Raw genomic sequence first — 17815 nt, 5'->3', positions numbered from 1 at the left:
CTCAAGTAATAAAAACTGTATGCCTTTCACTTTTACTTGAGTAATTTTCTATTAAGGCATTTTTACTTTTCCTCAAGTATGACAATTGGGTACTTTTTCCGCAGCTGATCATTTCAGAGTAACTAACAACACTAACTACACTTCCCTAAAAAAAATGCCTTATTCATACACTGCCCTCTTGTGGTGCTTTCATGTCAGTACATGTATCTTAAAAATGTCAGTGCATTTTCATAGATAGAATTTCAATAAAAATGGAAAAAGTAGATTTTTAATCATGTATAAAGTTAGTTACATCATTGTCACATCCATCTTTGAACAGTTTTGGCATTGACAACGCTTCTGCCAAATGTGCTACTTTTGAAAAACATTTGATCTTCAAAGTTGCTTGGCATCAAGGTACAGTATAGTCATTTATTTGACAAAGAGGGAATTTCACTACAATTAAGACATTGCACTTGGGTTTAATACTGTGCATTCAAAAAGCACAATATAATGCTAGAAATAAATTAGGAAAACTGTCCATATAAATTGTACAAATAATAGAATTTGTACACAGAAAAAATACATCAACACAAACCAATATAGATGAGCTCAGTCAGAATGTAACTTGATTGTCATGGCAACTGACACCATCAATGATATATGGTTTGCAGGCTTCTCTCTGGACTGTTGATCTGGTGTAAGTCTACCATGAGGTCAGGCCTAGAGAGAGACACTGCTCCTAACATATTACCACACAGAATGAGTAGAATGTGATATAAAAGAGAATGGTTTCCTCCAGTATTTCTGTTTTCTGACGCCCAGTGACTAGATGTACAGCGAGGGTCACTCACCCAGGCCCTAGAGTGCTCTGCAGTGCACAATAGCACAGTTGGGGTCAATTCCTATTGATATGTATATTTATTTATTTATTTATTTATTTTATTTTTTCAATGACGTCTTAATAAACTGAAAAGTAGAAGCTTATTTATTTAATTAATTTTAAATTCAATTCACTACATGAATTTACTGGCTTCAATAGGAATTGACCCCAACTGTGCTATATATATATATATATTTAATCCATAATTGAAATGTAATTTCAGTTTACTTCCTGAATTGAATGCCTTCAATTTGAAATTGACCCCAACCCTTGAAGGTGTCTGACAGTATAGGAGTGTCCTTCCATGAACGCTGCCATTCCTAACATGCATCACTTGATTTGAACACAAACAAACCCACACACACTTTGAAATCAGGTCTTGGGGCACTTGACCAAGTCTATAGAGCCTCCGCCAGCATCACTGCTGTCTGTATATTCAGTCACTCCCAGTGATTATGGACCGACGTACCAAATACAACATGGCCAATTATACAGTGAGAAATGAAGTGTCGCTGATGAATGGCACAGTCAGCAGTGACACCATAACCAGTAACCCTTTTCACACTACCGAGTCAAACCAAACACTACCTGCCTGGTTATGCATCCAGGGTTGTTTTTGGAACCGTGCTGTAAAAGAACAACGTGAAAAGACCATATCCAAGTCAGCGCAGTGAGGATGGGGTTGGCCGTGCAGTGTGAATCAGGCATGAATACATATGGTTGAACTACAGCTCATCTTTATATGACGTCTGCAGCATGTCGGGTTGGGGAGCCCCCTTCAGCGTCTTGTGGGAGCCCCTCCAGTCTGTTCGCACGTTGTCGTCGTCCCACAGCGTGGAGGTCTCTGTGTCGCTCACCCACTTGGGGTCCCCGGCGTATTGGGCTGGTTGCACCAGTAGGGGGCGTGTGGAGAACGCCTGCAGGTTACGGTTAGGATAGTGGGACTTGTAGTTCTCACTGTTGACCAACAGGACAGGGAGGTTAGAGATACAACGCCTGCAGGTTACGGTTAGGATAGTGGGACTTGTAGTTCTCACTGTTGACCAACAGGACAGGGAGGTTAGAGATACAACGCCTGCAGGTTACGGTTAGGATAGTGGGACTTGTAGTTCTCACTGTTGACCAACAGGACAGGGGGGTTAGAGATACAACGCCTGCAGGTTACGGTTAGGATAGTGGGACTTGTAGTTCTCACTGTTGACCAACAGGACAGGGAGGTTAGAGATACAACGCCTGCAGGTTACGGTTAGGATAGTGGGACTTGTAGTTCTCACTGTTGACCAACAGGACAGGGAGGTTAGAGATACATTGGTCACAGGACGATGACAACATTACGTCTGATGATAAAACTCCCACTAAGGAGATAAAAACTAGCCTGTCCATAACAAAGATATAACTGTGTGTACATAGCTTGATAGTGTATGTAAATATCCAGAACAGGGCCACACTTCATCATACAGTTACATGATACAGTGTTATGGTGGGCAACAATACACAGATAAAATGTAATCCTATGAAAGGTAACAGTTTTAAAATGTACTGGTCATTTCGAAACATTACAAAGAGAGATGAAATGACATGAAATATATTTTGTGGAAACAAGGTTATAATATAAGTACTGGGAATACGTTTGTGGGTTGGGCAACTCTTGGAAAGAATGAATCAGTTAGTCAGAAGACCCAGAATCAACTCCAAGCATATTGAAGCAGAACCACACAGGGAAGAGGATGGGAAGGGGGAAGGGGACAAGGACTAGGGATGATGGCAGCTGGCCAGGTTTCCACACATGACAGAACACTAAGGCATTCTCAACGGAACACAGAACACACAGGAATTCTCAACAGAACGCAAAGGCATTCTAACAGACTTCTGGATGCATGCCTGGTTCCCATTGGCTCAGAGAGGCTCTGGGTTCTATTAGCTTGGTCTGGCAGACACATGTCATGCAGCCAGAGAGAGAGACAGGGAGTTGACCACATGAACCTGGAACGCTACATCAAGCCAAGTCAGTCAGCAGAGACTAAAACTAACATGAAGCAAAGTACAAAACAGTTGGACTTCTTGACATAACTAAAATGTGAATGTGTTTCAGAATTAGAGGGAACATTTTAATTGTGACAAGCTATTTTAAAAGCAGGCTTTTAAGAGTTGAGCTAAGAATGTGTTCACAGGAAGGTGAACATCAATGGGAGGCTATAGATGTGAAACCATAGGCTGGTGATTGTAACAGTGGTTTTCAAATCTGTCCATTCCAAAGCTACATTTATGCTTAACGTTTATCCAAAACTGCAGATAATTAGGAGTTGTTGCTATAGGTTGTTGCTATAGGTTGTTCCTTACAGTTGTCGCTATAGGTTGTCGCTATAGGTTGTTGCTATAGGGTGTTGCTATAGGGTGTTGCTATAGGTTGTTGCTATAGGTTGTTGCTATAGGTTGTCGCTATAGGTTGTCGCTATAGGTTGTCGCTATAGGTTGTCGCTATAGGTTGTCGCTATAGGTTGTCGCTATAGGTTGTCGCTATAGGTTGTCGCTATAGGTTGTCGCTATAGGTTGTCGCTATAGGTTGTCGCTATAGGGTGTCGCTATAGGTTGTCGCTATAGGTTGTCGCTATAGGTTGTCGCTATAGGTTGTCGCTATAGGTTGTCGCTATAGGGTGTCGCTATAGGTTGTCGCTATAGGTTGTCGCTATAGGGTGTCGCTATAGGTTGTCTATAGGTTGGCTATAGGGTGTCGCTATAGGTTGTCGCTATAGCTTTGACAGTTCAATGCTGGCAAAGGGTCAGAACAAGCTACACAAGATGAAATGCTATTTTTAATGGCACAAAGCAGAGTTGCCTGACAGCTTTGTAGCACTAAAATCATATTAAGTTCCATTGGCAATGGATGAAGGATGGTCCTAGTAAAACTAATCTTTCAGGAACGATCCCAGGGTGGTACTGGACTATCTTGGAGCTGATTCTTGAGAACTTATGACACTACTTTTCAAAGACAATTTGGCTACTTCGTTTCACCAGCTCTCTCCCCTATGGAGCATTGTTGTCAGACTTACGTACCAACTGGGTTTGAACCTGGATCTCCTGCACATTACAAACCTGTCTGGTGTCCCAGGTCTAAATCAGTCCCTGATTAGAGGGCAATAATGAAAAAATGCAGTGGAACTGGCTTCGAGGTTCAGAGTTGAGCGTGAGGGGTATAGGCATTAGCGCAGGGCGAGCTAACATAATTCTTCAGGTTTCAGTTCCACCTACTTGGTGTGTCTGGTCTCAGTGATCTGAGAACATCTTAAGAATGGCTAAATAAATACAAGAATAAATATATATATTTTTTTGAGTTGAGGTTGAGGTACTTACTTGGTGTGTTTGTCGTACATTATGGGTAAGAATTCGTCGACGGGCAGCATCTTGGAGAGGGGTTCAGCGTTGAGAAGTTTCTGGGCACCCTGGAGAGAGATGGCATAGGACAGGGTCCAGTAGGAATAGTCTGCTACCACCAGGTTCCTCACGTTCTCCACCACCTCCTCATCACCTGGCTTCACCTGCTTACGGCCCAGGTAACTGGGGACAAAGGAGAGACAGGGTTAGTTAGTCAGAGGACAACACATTCTCCACCACCTCCTCCTCATCACCTGGCTTCACCTGCTTACGGCCCAGGTAACTGGGGACAGAGGACAGACAGAGTTAGTCAGAGTACTGGACAGAGGACAGACAGAGTCAGTCAGAGTACTGGACAGAGGACAGACAGAGTCAGTCAGAGTAGTGGACAGAGGACAGACAGAGTTAGTCAGAGTAGTGGACAGAGGACAGACAGAGTTAGTCAGAGTACTGGACAGAGGACAGACAGAGTCAGTCAAAGTACTGGGCAGAGGACAGACAGAGTTAGTCAGAGTAGTGGACAGAGGACAGACAGAGTTAGTCAGAGTAGTGGACAGGGGAGGGAGAGAGACAGGGTTAGTCAGAGTAGTGGACAGGGGAGGGAGAGAGACAGGGTTAGTCAGTCAGAGTAGTGGACAGGGGAGGGAGAGAGACAGGGTTAGTCAGTCAGAGTAGTGGACAGGGGAGAGAGAGAGACAGGGTTAGTCAGTCAGAGTAGTGGACAGGGGAGGAGAGAGAGACAGGGTTAGTCAGTCAGAGTAGTGGACAGGGGAGAGAGAGAGACAGGGTTAGTCAGTCAGAGTAGTGGACAGGGGAGGGAGAGAGACAGGGTTAGTCAGTCAGAGTAGTGGACAGGGAGGGAGAGAGACAGGTTAGTCAGTCAGAGTAGTGGACAGGGGAGGAGAGAGACAGGGTTAGTCAGTCAGAGTAGTGGACAGGGGAGGGAGAGAGACAGGGTTAGTCAGTCAGAGTAGTGGACAGGGGAGAGAGAAGACAGGGTTAGTCAGTCAGAGTAGTGGACAGGGGAGGGAGAGAGACAGGGTTAGTCAGTCAGAGTAGTGGACAGGGGAGGAGAGAGACAGGGTTAGTCAGTCAGAGTAGTGGACAGGGGGAGTAGTGGGAGAGAGACAGGGTTAGTCAGTCAGAGTAGTGGACAGGGAGAGAGAGAGACAGGGTTAGTCAGTCAGAGTAGTGGACAGGAGGAGAGAGAGAGAGACAGGGTTAGTCAGTCAGAGTAGTGGACAGGGTTAGTCAGTCAGAGTAGGAGAGAGAGAGAGACAGGGTTAGTCAGTCAGAGTAGTGGACAGGGAGAGAGAGAGAGAGACAGGGTTAGTCAGTCAGAGTAGTGGACAGGGGAGAGAGAGAGAGAGAGACAGGGTTAGTCAGTCAGAGTAGTGGACAGGGGAGGGAGAGAGACAGGGTTAGTCAGTCAGAGTAGTGGACAGGGAGGGAGAGACAGGGTTAGTCAGTCAGAGAGTGGACAGGGGAGAGAGAGACAGGGTTAGTCAGTCAGAGTAGTGGACAGGGAGGGAGAGAGACAGGGTTAGTCAGTCAGAGTAGTGGACAGGGGAGAGAGAGAGAGAGACAGGGTTAGTCAGTCAGAGTAGTGGACAGGGAGAGAGAGAGAGACAGGGTTAGTCAGTCAGAGTAGTGGACAGGGGAGAGAGAGAGAGAGAGACAGGGTTAGTCAGTCAGAGTAGTGGACAGGGGAGAGAGAGGGAGAGAGACAGGGTTAGTCAGTCAGAGTAGTGGACAGGGGAGGGAGAGAAACAGGGTTAGTCAGTCAGAGTAGTGGACAGGGAGGGAGAGAGACAGGGTTAGTCAGTCAGAGTAGTGGACAGGGAGGGAGAGAGACAGGTTAGTCAGTCAGAGTAGTGGACAGGGGAGGGAGAGACAGGGTTAGTCAGTCAGAGTAGTGGACAGGGAGGAGAGAGACAGGTTAGTCAGTCAGAGTAGTGGACAGGGGAGGGAGAGAGACAGGGTTAGTCAGTCAGAGTAGTGGACAGGGGAGGGAGAGAGACAGGGTTAGTCAGTCAGAGTAGTGGACAGGGGAGAGAGAGAGACAGGGTTAGTCAGAGTAGTGGACAGGGAGAGAGAGAGAGACAGGGTTAGTCAGTCAGAGTAGTGAACAGGGGAGGGAGAGAGACAGGGTTAGTCAGTCAGAGTAGTGGACAGGGGAGGGAGAGAGACAGGGTTAGTCAGTCAGAGTAGTGGACAGGGGAAAGAGAGAGAGACAGGGTTAGTCAGTCAGAGTAGTGGACAGGGGAGGGAGAGAGACAGGGTTAGTCAGTCAGAGTAGTGGACAGGGGAGGGAGAGAGACAGGGTTAGTCAGAGTAGTGGACAGGGAGAGAGAGAGACAGGGTTAGTCAGAGTAGTGGACAGGGGAGAGGAGAGAGACAGGGTTAGTCAGTCAGAGTAGTGGACAGGAGAGAGAGAGAGACAGGGTTAGTCAGTCAGAGTAGTGGACAGGGGAGAGAGAGACAGGGTTAGTCAGTCAGAGTAGTGGACAGGGAGAGAGAGAGAGACAGGGTTAGTCAGTCAGAGTAGTGGACAGGGGAGAGAGAGAGAGACAGGGTTAGTCAGTCAGAGTAGTGGACAGGGGAGGGAGAGAGACAGGGTTAGTCAGTCAGAGTAGTGGACAGGGGAGGAGAGAGACAGGGTTAGTCAGTCAGAGTAGTGGACAGGGGAGGAGAGAGACAGGGTTAGTCAGTCAGAGTAGTGGACAGGAGGGAGAGAGACAGGTTAGTCAGTCAGAGTAGTGGACAGGGGAGAGAGAGAGACAGGGTTAGTCAGTCAGAGTAGTGGACAGGGGGAGGGAGAGAGAGACAGGGTTAGTCAGTCAGAGTAGTGGACAGGGGAGGGAGAGAGACAGGGTTAGTCAGTCAGAGTAGTGGACAGGGGAGAGAGAGAGAGAGAGACAGGGTTAGTCAGTCAGAGTAGTGGACAGGGGAGAGAGAGAGAGACAGGGTTAGTCAGTCAGAGTAGTGGACAGGGAGAGAGAGAGAGAGGAGAGACAGAGACAGGGTTAGTCAGTCAGAGTAGTGGACAGGGGAGAGGAGAGAGACAGGGTTAGTCAGTCAGAGTAGTGGACAGGGAGAGGAGAGAGAGACAGGGTTAGTCAGTCAGAGTAGTGGACAGGGGAGAGAGAGAGAAACAGGGTTAGTCAGTCAGAGTAGTGGACAGGGGAGGGAGAGAGACAGGGTTAGTCAGTCAGAGTAGTGGACAGGGAGGGAGAGAGACAGGGTTAGTCAGTCAGAGTAGTGGACAGGGAGGGAGAGAGACAGGGTTAGTCAGTCAGAGTAGTGGACAGGGGAGGAGAGAGACAGGGTTAGTCAGTCAGAGTAGTGGACAGGGAGAGAGAGAGACAGGGTAGTCAGTCAGAGTAGTGGACAGGGGAGGGAGAGAGACAGGGTTAGTCAGTCAGAGTAGTGGACAGGGGAGAGGGAGAGAGACAGGGTTAGTCAGTCAGAGTAGTGGACAGGGGAGAGGAGAGAGACAGGGTTAGTCAGTCAGAGTAGTGGACAGGGGAGGGAGAGAGACAGGGTCAGTCAGTCAGAGTAGTGGACAGGGAGGGAGAGAGACAGGGTTAGTCAGTCAGAGTAGTGGACAGGGGAGGGAGAGAGACAGGGTTAGTCAGTCAGAGTAGTGGACAGGGGGGAGAGAGACAGGGTTAGTCAGTCAGAGTAGTGGACAGGGGAGGGAGAGAGACAGGGTTAGTCAGTCAGAGTAGTGGACAGGGAGGAGAGAGACAGGGTTAGTCAGTCAGAGTAGTGGACAGGGGAGGGAGAGAGACAGGGTTAGTCAGTCAGAGTAGTGGACAGGGGAGGGAGAGAGACAGGGTTAGTCAGTCAGAGTAGTGGACAGGGGAGGGAGAGAGACAGGGTTAGTCAGTCAGAGTAGTGAACAGGGGAGGGAGAGAGACAGGGTTAGTCAGTCAGAGTAGTGGACAGGGGAGGGAGAGAGACAGGGTTAGTCAGTCAGAGTAGTGGACAGGGGAAAGAGAGAGAGACAGGGTTAGTCAGTCAGAGTAGTGGACAGGGGAGGGAGAGAGACAGGGTTAGTCAGTCAGAGTAGTGGACAGAGAGAGAGGGTTAGTCAGAGAGACAGGGTTAGTCAGTCAGAGTAGTGGACAGGGGAGAGAGAGAGACAGGGTTAGTCAGTCAGAGTAGTGGACAGGGAGGGAGAGAGACAGGGTTCAGTCAGAGTAGTGGACAGGGGGAGAGAGAGAGACAGGGTTAGTCAGTCAGAGTAGTGGACAGGGAGAGAGAGAGACAGGGTTAGTCAGTCAGAGTAGTGGACAGGGAGAGAGAGAGAGACATGGTTAGTCAGTCAGAGTAGTGGACAGGGAGAGAGAGAGAGACAGGTTAGTCAGTCAGAGTAGTGGACAGGGGAGGGAGAGAGACAGGGTTAGTCAGTCAGAGTAGTGGACAGGGGAGGAGAGAGACAGGGTTAGTCAGTCAGAGTAGTGGACAGGGAGGAGAGAGACAGGGTTAGTCAGTCAGAGTAGTGGACAGGGAGGAGAGAGAGAGAGACAGGGTTAGTCAGTCAGAGTAGTGGACAGGGGGAGGGAGAGAGACAGGGTTAGTCAGTCAGAGTAGTGGACAGGGGAGGGAGAGAGACAGGGTTAGTCAGTCAGAGTAGTGGACAGGGGAGGAGAGAGACAGGGTTAGTCAGAGTAGTGGACAGGGAGGAGAGAGACAGGGTTAGTCAGTCAGAGTAGTGGACAGGGGAGAGAGAGAGACAGGGTTAGTCAGTCAGAGTAGTGGACAGGGGAAGGAGAGAGACAGGGTTAGTCAGTCAGAGTAGTGGACAGGGGAGGAGAGAGACAGGGTTAGTCAGTCAGAGTAGTGGACAGGGGAGGAGAGAGACAGGGTTAGTCAGTCAGAGTAGTGGACAGGGGGAGGGAGAGAGACAGGGTTAGTCAGTCAGAGTAGTGGACAGGGAGGGAGAGAGACAGGGTTAGTCAGTCAGAGTAGTGGACAGGGGAGGGAGAGAGACAGGGTTAGTCAGTCAGAGTAGTGGACAGGGGAGGGAGAGAGACAGGTTAGTCAGTCAGAGTAGTGGACAGGGGAGGGAGAGAGACAGGGTTAGTCAGTCAGAGTAGTGGACAGGGGGAGGGAGAGAGACAGGGTTAGTCAGTCAGAGTAGTGGACAGGGAGAGGAGAGAGACAGGGTTAGTCAGTCAGAGTAGTGGACAGGGAGAGAGAGAGAGACAGGTTAGTCAGTCAGAGTAGTGGACAGGAGGGAGAGACAGACAGGTCAAGTAGTGGACAGGAGAGAGACAGAGTTAGTGGACAGGGGACAGGGGAGAGAGACAGGGTTAGTCAGTCAGAGTAGTGGACAGGGAGAGGAGAGGGAGACAGGGTTAGTCAGTCAGAGTAGTGGACAGGGGAGGGAGAGAGACAGGGTTAGTCAGTCAGAGTAGTGGACAGGGGAGGGAGAGAGACAGGGTTAGTCAGTCAGAGTAGTGGACAGGGGAGGAGAGAGACAGGGTTAGTCAGTCAGAGTAGTGGACAGGGGAGGGAGAGAGACAGGTTAGTCAGTCAGAGTAGTGGACAGGGAGGGAGAGAGACAGGGTTAGTCAGTCAGAGTAGTGGACAGGGGAGGGAGAGAGACAGGGTTAGTCAGTCAGAGTAGTGGACAGGGAGAGAGAGAGAGACAGGGTTAGTCAGTCAGAGTAGTGGACAGGGAGGAGAGAGACAGGGTTAGTCAGTCAGAGTAGTGGACAGGGGAGGGGAGAGAGACAGGGTTAGTCAGTCAGAGTAGTGGACAGAGGGAGGGGGAGAGAGACAGGGTTAGTCAGTCAGAGTAGTGGACAGGGGAGGGAGAGAGACAGGGTTAGTCAGTCAGAGTAGTGGACAGGGGAGGAGAGAGACAGGGTTAGTCAGTCAGAGTAGTGGACAGGGGAGGAGAGAGACAGGGGTCAGTCAGAGTAGTGGACAGTGGGGAGGGAGAGAGACAGGGTTAGTCAGTCAGAGTAGTGGACAGGGAGGGAGAGAGACAGGGTTAGTCAGTCAGAGTAGTGGACAGGGGAGGGAGAGAGACAGGGTTAGTCAGTCAGAGTAGTGGACAGGGGAGGGAGAGAGACAGGGTTAGTCAGTCAGAGTAGTGGACAGGGGAGAGAGAGAGACAGGGTCAGTCAGAGTAGTGGACAGGGGAGGGAGAGAGACAGGGTTAGTCAGTCAGAGTAGTGGACAGGGGAGGGAGAGAGACAGGGTTAGTCAGTCAGAGTAGTGGACAGGGGAGGGAGAGAGACAGGGTTAGTCAGTCAGAGTAGTGGACAGGGGAGGGAGAGAGACAGGGTTAGTCAGTCAGAGTAGTGGACAGGGGAGGGAGAGAGACAGGGTTAGTCAGTCAGAGTAGTGGACAGGGGAGGGAGAGAGACAGGGTTAGTCAGTCAGAGTAGTGGACAGGGGAGGGAGAGAGACAGGGTTAGTCAGTCAGAGTAGTGGACAGGGGGGAGAGAGACAGGGTTAGTCAGTCAGAGTAGTGGACAGGGAGAGAGAGAGACAGGGTTACAGTCAGTCAGAGTAGTGGACAGGGGAGGGAGAGAGACAGGGTTAGTCAGTCAGAGTAGTGGACAGGGGAGGGAGAGAGACAGGGTTAGTCAGTCAGAGTAGTGGACAGGGGAGGGAGAGAGACAGGGTTAGTCAGTCAGAGTAGTGGACAGGGGAGGAGAGAGACAGGGTTAGTCAGTCAGAGTAGTGGACAGGGAGGAGAGAGACAGGGTTAGTCAGAGTAGTGGACAGGGGAGGGAGAGAGACAGGGTTAGTCAGTCAGAGTAGTGGACAGGGGAGGAGAGAGACAGGGTTAGTCAGTCAGAGTAGTGGACAGGGAGGAGAGAGACAGGGTTAGTCAGTCAGAGTAGTGGACAGGGGGAGGAGAGAGACAGGGTTAGTCAGTCAGAGTAGTGGACAGGGAGGGAGAGAGACAGGGTTAGTCAGTCAGAGTAGTGGACAGGGAGGAGAGAGACAGGGTTAGTCAGTCAGAGTAGTGGACAGGGGAGGAGAGAGACAGTTGGGTTAGTCAGTCAGAGTAGTGGACAGGGGAGGGAGAGAGACAGGGTTAGTCAGTCAGAGTAGTGGACAGGGGAGGGAGAGAGACAGGGTTAGTCAGTCAGAGTAGTGGACAGGGGGAGAGAGACAGGGTTAGTCAGTCAGAGTAGTGGACAGGGAGGGAGGAGAGAGACAGGGTTAGTCAGTCAGAGTAGTGGACAGGGAGAGAGAGAGAGACAGGGTTAGTCAGTCAGAGTAGTGGACAGGGGAGGGAGAGAGACAGGGTTAGTCAGTCAGAGTAGTGGACAGGGGAGGAGAGAGAGACAGGGTTAGTCAGTCAGAGTAGTGGACAGGGGAGGGAGAGAGACAGGTTAGTCAGTCAGAGTAGTGGACAGGGGAGGGAGAGAGACAGGGTTAGTCAGTCAGAGTAGTGGACAGGGGAGGGAGAGAGACAGGGTTAGTCGGTCAGTCAGAGTAGTGGACAGGGGAGGGAGAGAGACAGGGTTAGTCAGTCAGAGTAGTGGACAGGGGAGGGAGAGAGACAGGGTTAGTCAGTCAGAGTAGTGGACAGGGGAGGGAGAGAGACAGGGTTAGTCAGTCAGAGTAGTGGACAGGGGGGAGGGAGAGAGACAGGGTTAGTCAGTCAGAGTAGTGGACAGGGAGGAGAGAGAGACAGGGTTAGTCAGTCAGAGTAGTGGACAGGGGAGGAGAGAGACAGGGTTAGTCAGTCAGAGTAGTGGACAGGGAGAGAGAGAGACAGGGTTAGTCAGTCAGAGTAGTGGACAGGGGGAGGAGAGAGAGACAGGGTTAGTCAGTCAGAGTAGTGGACAGGGGAGGAGAAGACAGGGTTAGTCAGAGAGAGACAGGGGAGAGAGAGACAGGGTTAGTCAGTCAGAGTAGTGGACAGGGGAGAGAGAGAGAGAGAGACAGGGTTAGTCAGTCAGAGTAGTGGACAGGGGAGGGAGAGAGACAGGGTTAGTCAGTCAGAGTAGTGGACAGGGGAGGGAGAGAGACAGGGTTAGTCAGTCAGAGTAGTGGACAGGGGAGGGAGAGAGACAGGGTTAGTCAGTCAGAGTAGTGGACAGGGGAGGGAGAGAGACAGGGTTAGTCAGTCAGAGTAGTGGACAGGGGAGGGAGAGAGACAGGGTTAGTCAGTCAGAGTAGTGGACAGGGGAGAGAGAGAGAGACAGGGTTAGTCAGTCAGAGTAGTGGACAGGGGAGAGAGAGACAGGGTTAGTCAGTCAGAGTAGTGGACAGGGGAGGGAGAGAGACAGGGTTAGTCAGTCAGAGTAGTGGACAGGGGAGAGAGAGAGACAGGGTTAGTCAGTCAGAGTAGTGGACAGGGGAGGGAGAGAGACAGGGTTAGTCAGTCAGAGTAGTGGACAGGGGAGGGAGAGAGACAGGGTTAGTCAGTCAGAGTAGTGGACAGGGGAGGGAGAGAGACAGGGTTAGTCAGTCAGAGTAGTGGACAGGGGAGGGAGAGAGACAGGGTTAGTCAGTCAGAGTAGTGGACAGGGGAGGGAGAGAGACAGGGTTAGTCAGTCAGTGGACAGAGAGAAGTGGACAGGGGGAGGGAGAGAGACAGGGTTAGTCAGTCAGAGTAGTGGACAGGGGAGGGAGAGAGACAGGGTTAGTCAGTCAGAGTAGTGGACAGGGGGAGGAGAGAGACAGGGTTAGTCAGTCAGAGTAGTGGACAGGGAGGGAGAGAGACAGGGTTAGTCAGTCAGAGTAGTGGACAGGGGGGAGAGAGAGACAGGGTTAGTCAGTCAGAGTAGTGGACAGGGGGAGGAGAGAGAGACAGGTTAGTCAGTCAGAGTAGTGGACAGGGGAGAGAGAGAGACAGGGTTAGTCAGTCAGAGTAGTGGACAGGGGAGGGAGAGAGACAGGGTTAGTCAGTCAGAGTAGTGGACAGGGAGAGAGAGAGACAGGGTTAGTCAGTCAGAGTAGTGGACAGGGAGGGAGAGAGACAGGTTAGTCAGTCAGAGTAGTGGACAGGGGAGGGAGAGAGACAGGGTTAGTCAGTCAGAGTAGTGGACAGGGAGGGAGAGAGACAGGGTTAGTCAGTCAGAGTAGTGGACAGGGAGAGAGAGAGACAGGTTAGTCAGTCAGAGTAGTGGACAGGAGGGAGAGAGACAGGTTAGTCAGTCAGAGTAGTGGACAGGGGAGGGAGAGAGACAGGGTTAGTCAGTCAGAGTAGTGGACAGGGGAGGGAGAGAGACAGGGTTAGTCAGTCAGAGTAGTGGACAGGGAGGGAGAGAGACAGGGTTAGTCAGTCAGAGTAGTGGACAGGGGGAGGAGAGAGACAGGGTTAGTCAGTCAGAGTAGTGGACAGGGAGGGAGAGAGACAGGGTTAGTCAGTCAGAAAGTGGACAGGAGGAGAGAGACAGGGTTAGTCAGTCAGAGTAGTGGACAGGGGAGGAGAGAGAGACAGGGTTAGTCAGTCAGAGTAGTGGACAGGGAGAGAGAGAGACAGGGTTAGTCAGTCAGAGTAGTGGACAGGGGAGGGAGAGAGACAGGGTTAGTCAGTCAGAGTAGTGGACAGGGGAGGGAGAGAGACAGGGTTAGTCAGTCAGAGTAGTGGACAGGGGAGAGAGAGAGAGACAGGGTTAGTCAGTCAGAGTAGTGGACAGGGGAGGGAGAGACAGGGTTAGTCAGTCAGAGTAGTGGACAGGGGAGGGAGAGAGACAGGGTTAGTCAGTCAGAGTAGTGGACAGGGGAGGGAGAGAGACAGGGTTAGTCAGTCAGAGTAGTGGACAGGGGAGGGAGAGAGACAGGGTTAGTCAGTCAGAGTAGTGGACAGGGGAGGGAGAGAGACAGGGTTAGTCAGTCAGAGTAGTGGACAGGGGAGGGAGAGAGACAGGGTTAGTCAGTCAGAGTAGTGGACAGGGAGGGAGAGAGACAGGGTTAGTCAGTCAGAGTAGTGGACAGGGGAGGGAGAGAGACAGGGTTAGTCAGTCAGAGTAGTGGACAGGGAGAGGAGAGAGACAGGGTTAGTCAGTCAGAGTAGTGGACAGGGGAGGAGAGAGACAGGGTTAGTCAGTCAGTCAGAGTAGTGGACAGGGGAGGGAGAGAGACAGGGTTAGTCAGTCAGAGTAGTGGACAGGGAGAGAGAGACAGGGTTAGTCAGTCAGAGTAGTGGACAGGGGGAGGGAGAGAGACAGGGTTAGTCAGTCAGAGTAGTGGACAGGGGAGGGAGAGAGACAGGGTTAGTCAGTCAGAGTAGTGGACAGGGGAGGGAGAGAGACAGGGTTAGTCAGTCAGAGTAGTGGACAGGGGAGGGAGAGAGACAGGGTTAGTCAGTCAGAGTAGTGGACAGGGAGGGAGAGAGACAGGGTTAGTCAGTCAGAGTAGTGGACAGGGAGGGAGAGAGACAGGTTAGTCAGTCAGAGTAGTGGACAGGGGAGGGAGAGAGACAGGGTTAGTCAGTCAGAGTAGTGGACAGGGGAGGGAGAGAGACAGGGTTAGTCAGTCAGAGTAGTGGACAGGGGAGGGAGAGAGACAGGGTTAGTCAGTCAGAGTAGTGGACAGGGGAGGGAGAGAGACAGGGTTAGTCAGTCAGAGTAGTGGACAGGGGAGGGAGAGAGACAGGGTTAGTCAGTCAGAGTAGTGGACAGGGGAGGGAGAGAGACAGGGTTAGTCAGTCAGAGTAGTGGACAGGGGAGGGAGAGAGACAGGGTCAGTCAGAGTAGTGGACAGGGGAGGGAGAGAGACAGGGTTAGTCAGTCAGAGTAGTGGACAGGGAGGGAGAGAGACAGGGTTAGTCAGTCAGAGTAGTGGACAGGGGGGAGAGAGACAGGGTTAGTCAGTCAGAGTAGTGGACAGGGGAGAGAGAGAGACAGGGTTAGTCAGAGTAGTGGACAGGGGAGGGAGAGAGACAGGGTTAGTCAGTCAGAGTAGTGGACAGGGGAGAGAGAGAGAGACAGGGTTAGTCAGTCAGAGTAGTGGACAGGGGAGAGAGAGAGACAGGGTTAGTCAGTCAGAGTAGTGGACAGGGGAGGGAGAGAGACAGGGTTAGTCAGTCAGAGTAGTGGACAGGGGAGGGAGAGAGACAGGGTTAGTCAGTCAGAGTAGTGGACAGGGGAGGGAGAGAGACAGGGTTAGTCAGTCAGAGTAGTGGACAGGGGGGAGAGAGACAGGGTTAGTCAGTCAGAGTAGTGGACAGGGGAGGGAGAGAGACAGGGTTAGTCAGTCAGAGTAGTGGACAGGGGGAGAGAGAGGGTTAGAGTAGTGGACAGGGTTAGTCAGTCAGAGTAGTGGACAGGGAGGGAGAGAGACAGGGTTAGTCAGTCAGAGTAGTGGACAGGGGAGGGAGAGAGACAGGGTTAGTCAGTCAGAGTAGTGGACAGGGGAGGGAGAGAGACAGGGTTAGTCAGTCAGAGTAGTGGACAGGGGAGGGAGAGAGACAGGGTTAGTCAGTCAGAGTAGTGGACAGGGGAGGGAGAGAGACAGGGTTAGTCAGTCAGAGTAGTGGACAGGGGAGAGAGAGACAGGGTTAGTCAGTCAGAGTAGTGGACAGGGGAGGGAGAGAGACAGGGTTAGTCAGTCAGAGTAGTGGACAGGGGAGGGAGAGAGAGACAGGGTTAGTTAGTCAGAGTAGTGGACAGGGGAGAGAGAGAGAGAGACAGGGTTAGTCAGTCAGAGTAGTGGACAGGGGAGGGAGAGAGACAGGGTTAGTCAGTCAGAGTAGTGGACAGGGGAGGGAGAGAGACAGGGTTAGTCAGTCAGAGTAGTGGACAGGGGAGAGAGAGAGACAGGGTCAGTCAGAGTAGTGGACAGGGGAGGGAGAGAGACAGGGTTAGTCAGTCAGAGTAGTGGACAGGGGAGGGAGAGAGACAGGGTTAGTCAGTCAGAGTAGTGGACAGGGGAGGGAGAGAGACAGGGTTAGTCAGTCAGAGTAGTGGACAGGGAGGAGAGAGACAGGGTTAGTCAGTCAGAGTAGTGGACAGGGGAGAGAGAGACAGGGTTAGTCAGAGTAGTGGACAGGGGAGAGAGAGAGAGACAGGGTTAGTCAGTCAGAGTAGTGGACAGGGGAGGGAGAGAGACAGGGTTAGTCAGTCAGAGTAGTGGACAGGGGAGGGAGAGAGACAGGGTTAGTCAGTCAGAGTAGTGGACAGGGGAGAGAGAGAGACAGGGTTAGTCAGTCAGAGTAGTGGACAGGGGAGAGAGAGAGAGAGAGACAGGGTTAGTCAGTCAGAGTAGTGGACAGGGGAGGGAGAGAGACAGGGTTAGTCAGTCAGAGTAGTGGACAGGGGAGGGAGAGAGACAGGGTTAGTCAGTCAGAGTAGTGGACAGGGGAGGGAGAGAGACAGGGTTAGTCAGTCAGAGTAGTGGACAGGGGAGGGAGAGAGACAGGGTTAGTCAGTCAGAGTAGTGGACAGGGAGGGAGAGAGACAGGGTTAGTCAGTCAGAGTAGTGGACAGGGGAGGGAGAGAGACAGGGTTAGTCAGTCAGAGTAGTGGACAGGGAGAGGAGAGAGACAGGGTTAGTCAGTCAGAGTAGTGGACAGGGAGGGAGAGAGACAGGGTTAGTCAGTCAGAGTAGTGGACAGGGGAGGGAGAGAGACAGGGTTAGTCAGTCAGAGTAGTGGACAGGGGAGAGAGAGAGACAGGGTTAGTCAGTCAGAGTAGTGGACAGGGGAGAGAGAGAGACAGGGTTAGTCAGTCAGAGTAGTGGACAGGGGAGGGAGAGAGACAGGGTTAGTCAGTCAGAGTAGTGGACAGGGGAGAGAGAGAGACAGGGTTAGTCAGTCAGAGTAGTGGACAGGGGAGGGAGAGAGACAGGGTTAGTCAGTCAGAGTAGTGGACAGGGGAGGGAGAGAGACAGGGTTAGTCAGTCAGAGTAGTGGACAGGGAGGAGAGAGAGACAGGGTTAGTCAGTCAGAGTAGTGGACAGGGAGAGGAGAGAGACAGGGTTAGTCAGTCAGAGTAGTGGACAGGGGAGGGAGAGAGACAGGGTTAGTCAGTCAGAGTAGTGGACAGGGGAGGGAGAGAGACAGGGTTAGTCAGTCAGAGTAGTGGACAGGGGGAGAGAGAGACAGGTTAGTCAGTCAGAGTAGTGGACAGGGGAGGAGAGAGACAGGGTTAGTCAGTCAGAGTAGTGGACAGGGGAGGGGAGAGACAGGGTTAGTCAGTCAGAGTAGTGGACAGGGGAGGGAGAGAGACAGGGTTAGTCAGTCAGAGTAGTGGACAGGGGAGGGAGAGAGACAGGGTTAGTCAGTCAGAGTAGTGGACAGGGGAGGGAGAGAGACAGGGTTAGTCAGTCAGAGTAGTGGACAGGGGAGGGAGAGAGACAGGGTTAGTCAGTCAGAGTAGTGGACAGGGGAGGGAGAGAGACAGGGTTAGTCAGTCAGAGTAGTGGACAGGGGAGGAGAGAGACAGGGTTAGTCAGTCAGAGTAGTGGACAGGGGAGAGAGAGAGACAGGGTTAGTCAGAGTAGTGGACAGGGGAGAGAGAGAGAGACAGGGTTAGTCAGTCAGAGTAGTGGACAGGGAGAGAGAGAGAGACAGGGTTAGTCAGTCAGAGTAGTGGACAGGGGGAGGGAGAGAGACAGGGTTAGTCAGTCAGAGTAGTGGACAGGGGAGGGAGA

The 17815-nt window shown here is 51.6% G+C and overlaps 1 protein-coding gene across 3 annotated transcripts in view; it reads right to left on the bottom strand.

The window, feature by feature from the left end:
• Window positions 1-246: 246 nt before the first annotated feature.
• LOC115119422 (procollagen galactosyltransferase 2-like) overlaps window positions 247-17815 on the bottom strand; it is a 43636-nt gene continuing 26067 nt past the window's right edge. For 2 of the 3 annotated variants that reach the window (XM_029648205.2, XM_029648206.2), the window contains 2 exons: window positions 4214-4417; window positions 247-1819 (listed from right to left, as the gene is read on the bottom strand). In XM_029648205.2, the coding sequence (XP_029504065.1) occupies window positions 1588-1819; window positions 4214-4417 (436 nt within the window). In that variant the 3' untranslated portion in view covers window positions 247-1587. Of the gene's footprint in view, window positions 1820-2065; window positions 2136-4213; window positions 4418-17815 lie in introns of those variants that run through there. The other variant, XM_029648207.2, reaches the window with a different exon arrangement.

This window comes from Oncorhynchus nerka, linkage group LG22, assembly GCF_034236695.1.
Source record: "Oncorhynchus nerka isolate Pitt River linkage group LG22, Oner_Uvic_2.0, whole genome shotgun sequence".
Lineage (NCBI taxonomy): Eukaryota > Metazoa > Chordata > Actinopteri > Salmoniformes > Salmonidae > Oncorhynchus > Oncorhynchus nerka.
This window is presented reverse-complemented; position numbering and strand designations above follow the sequence as displayed.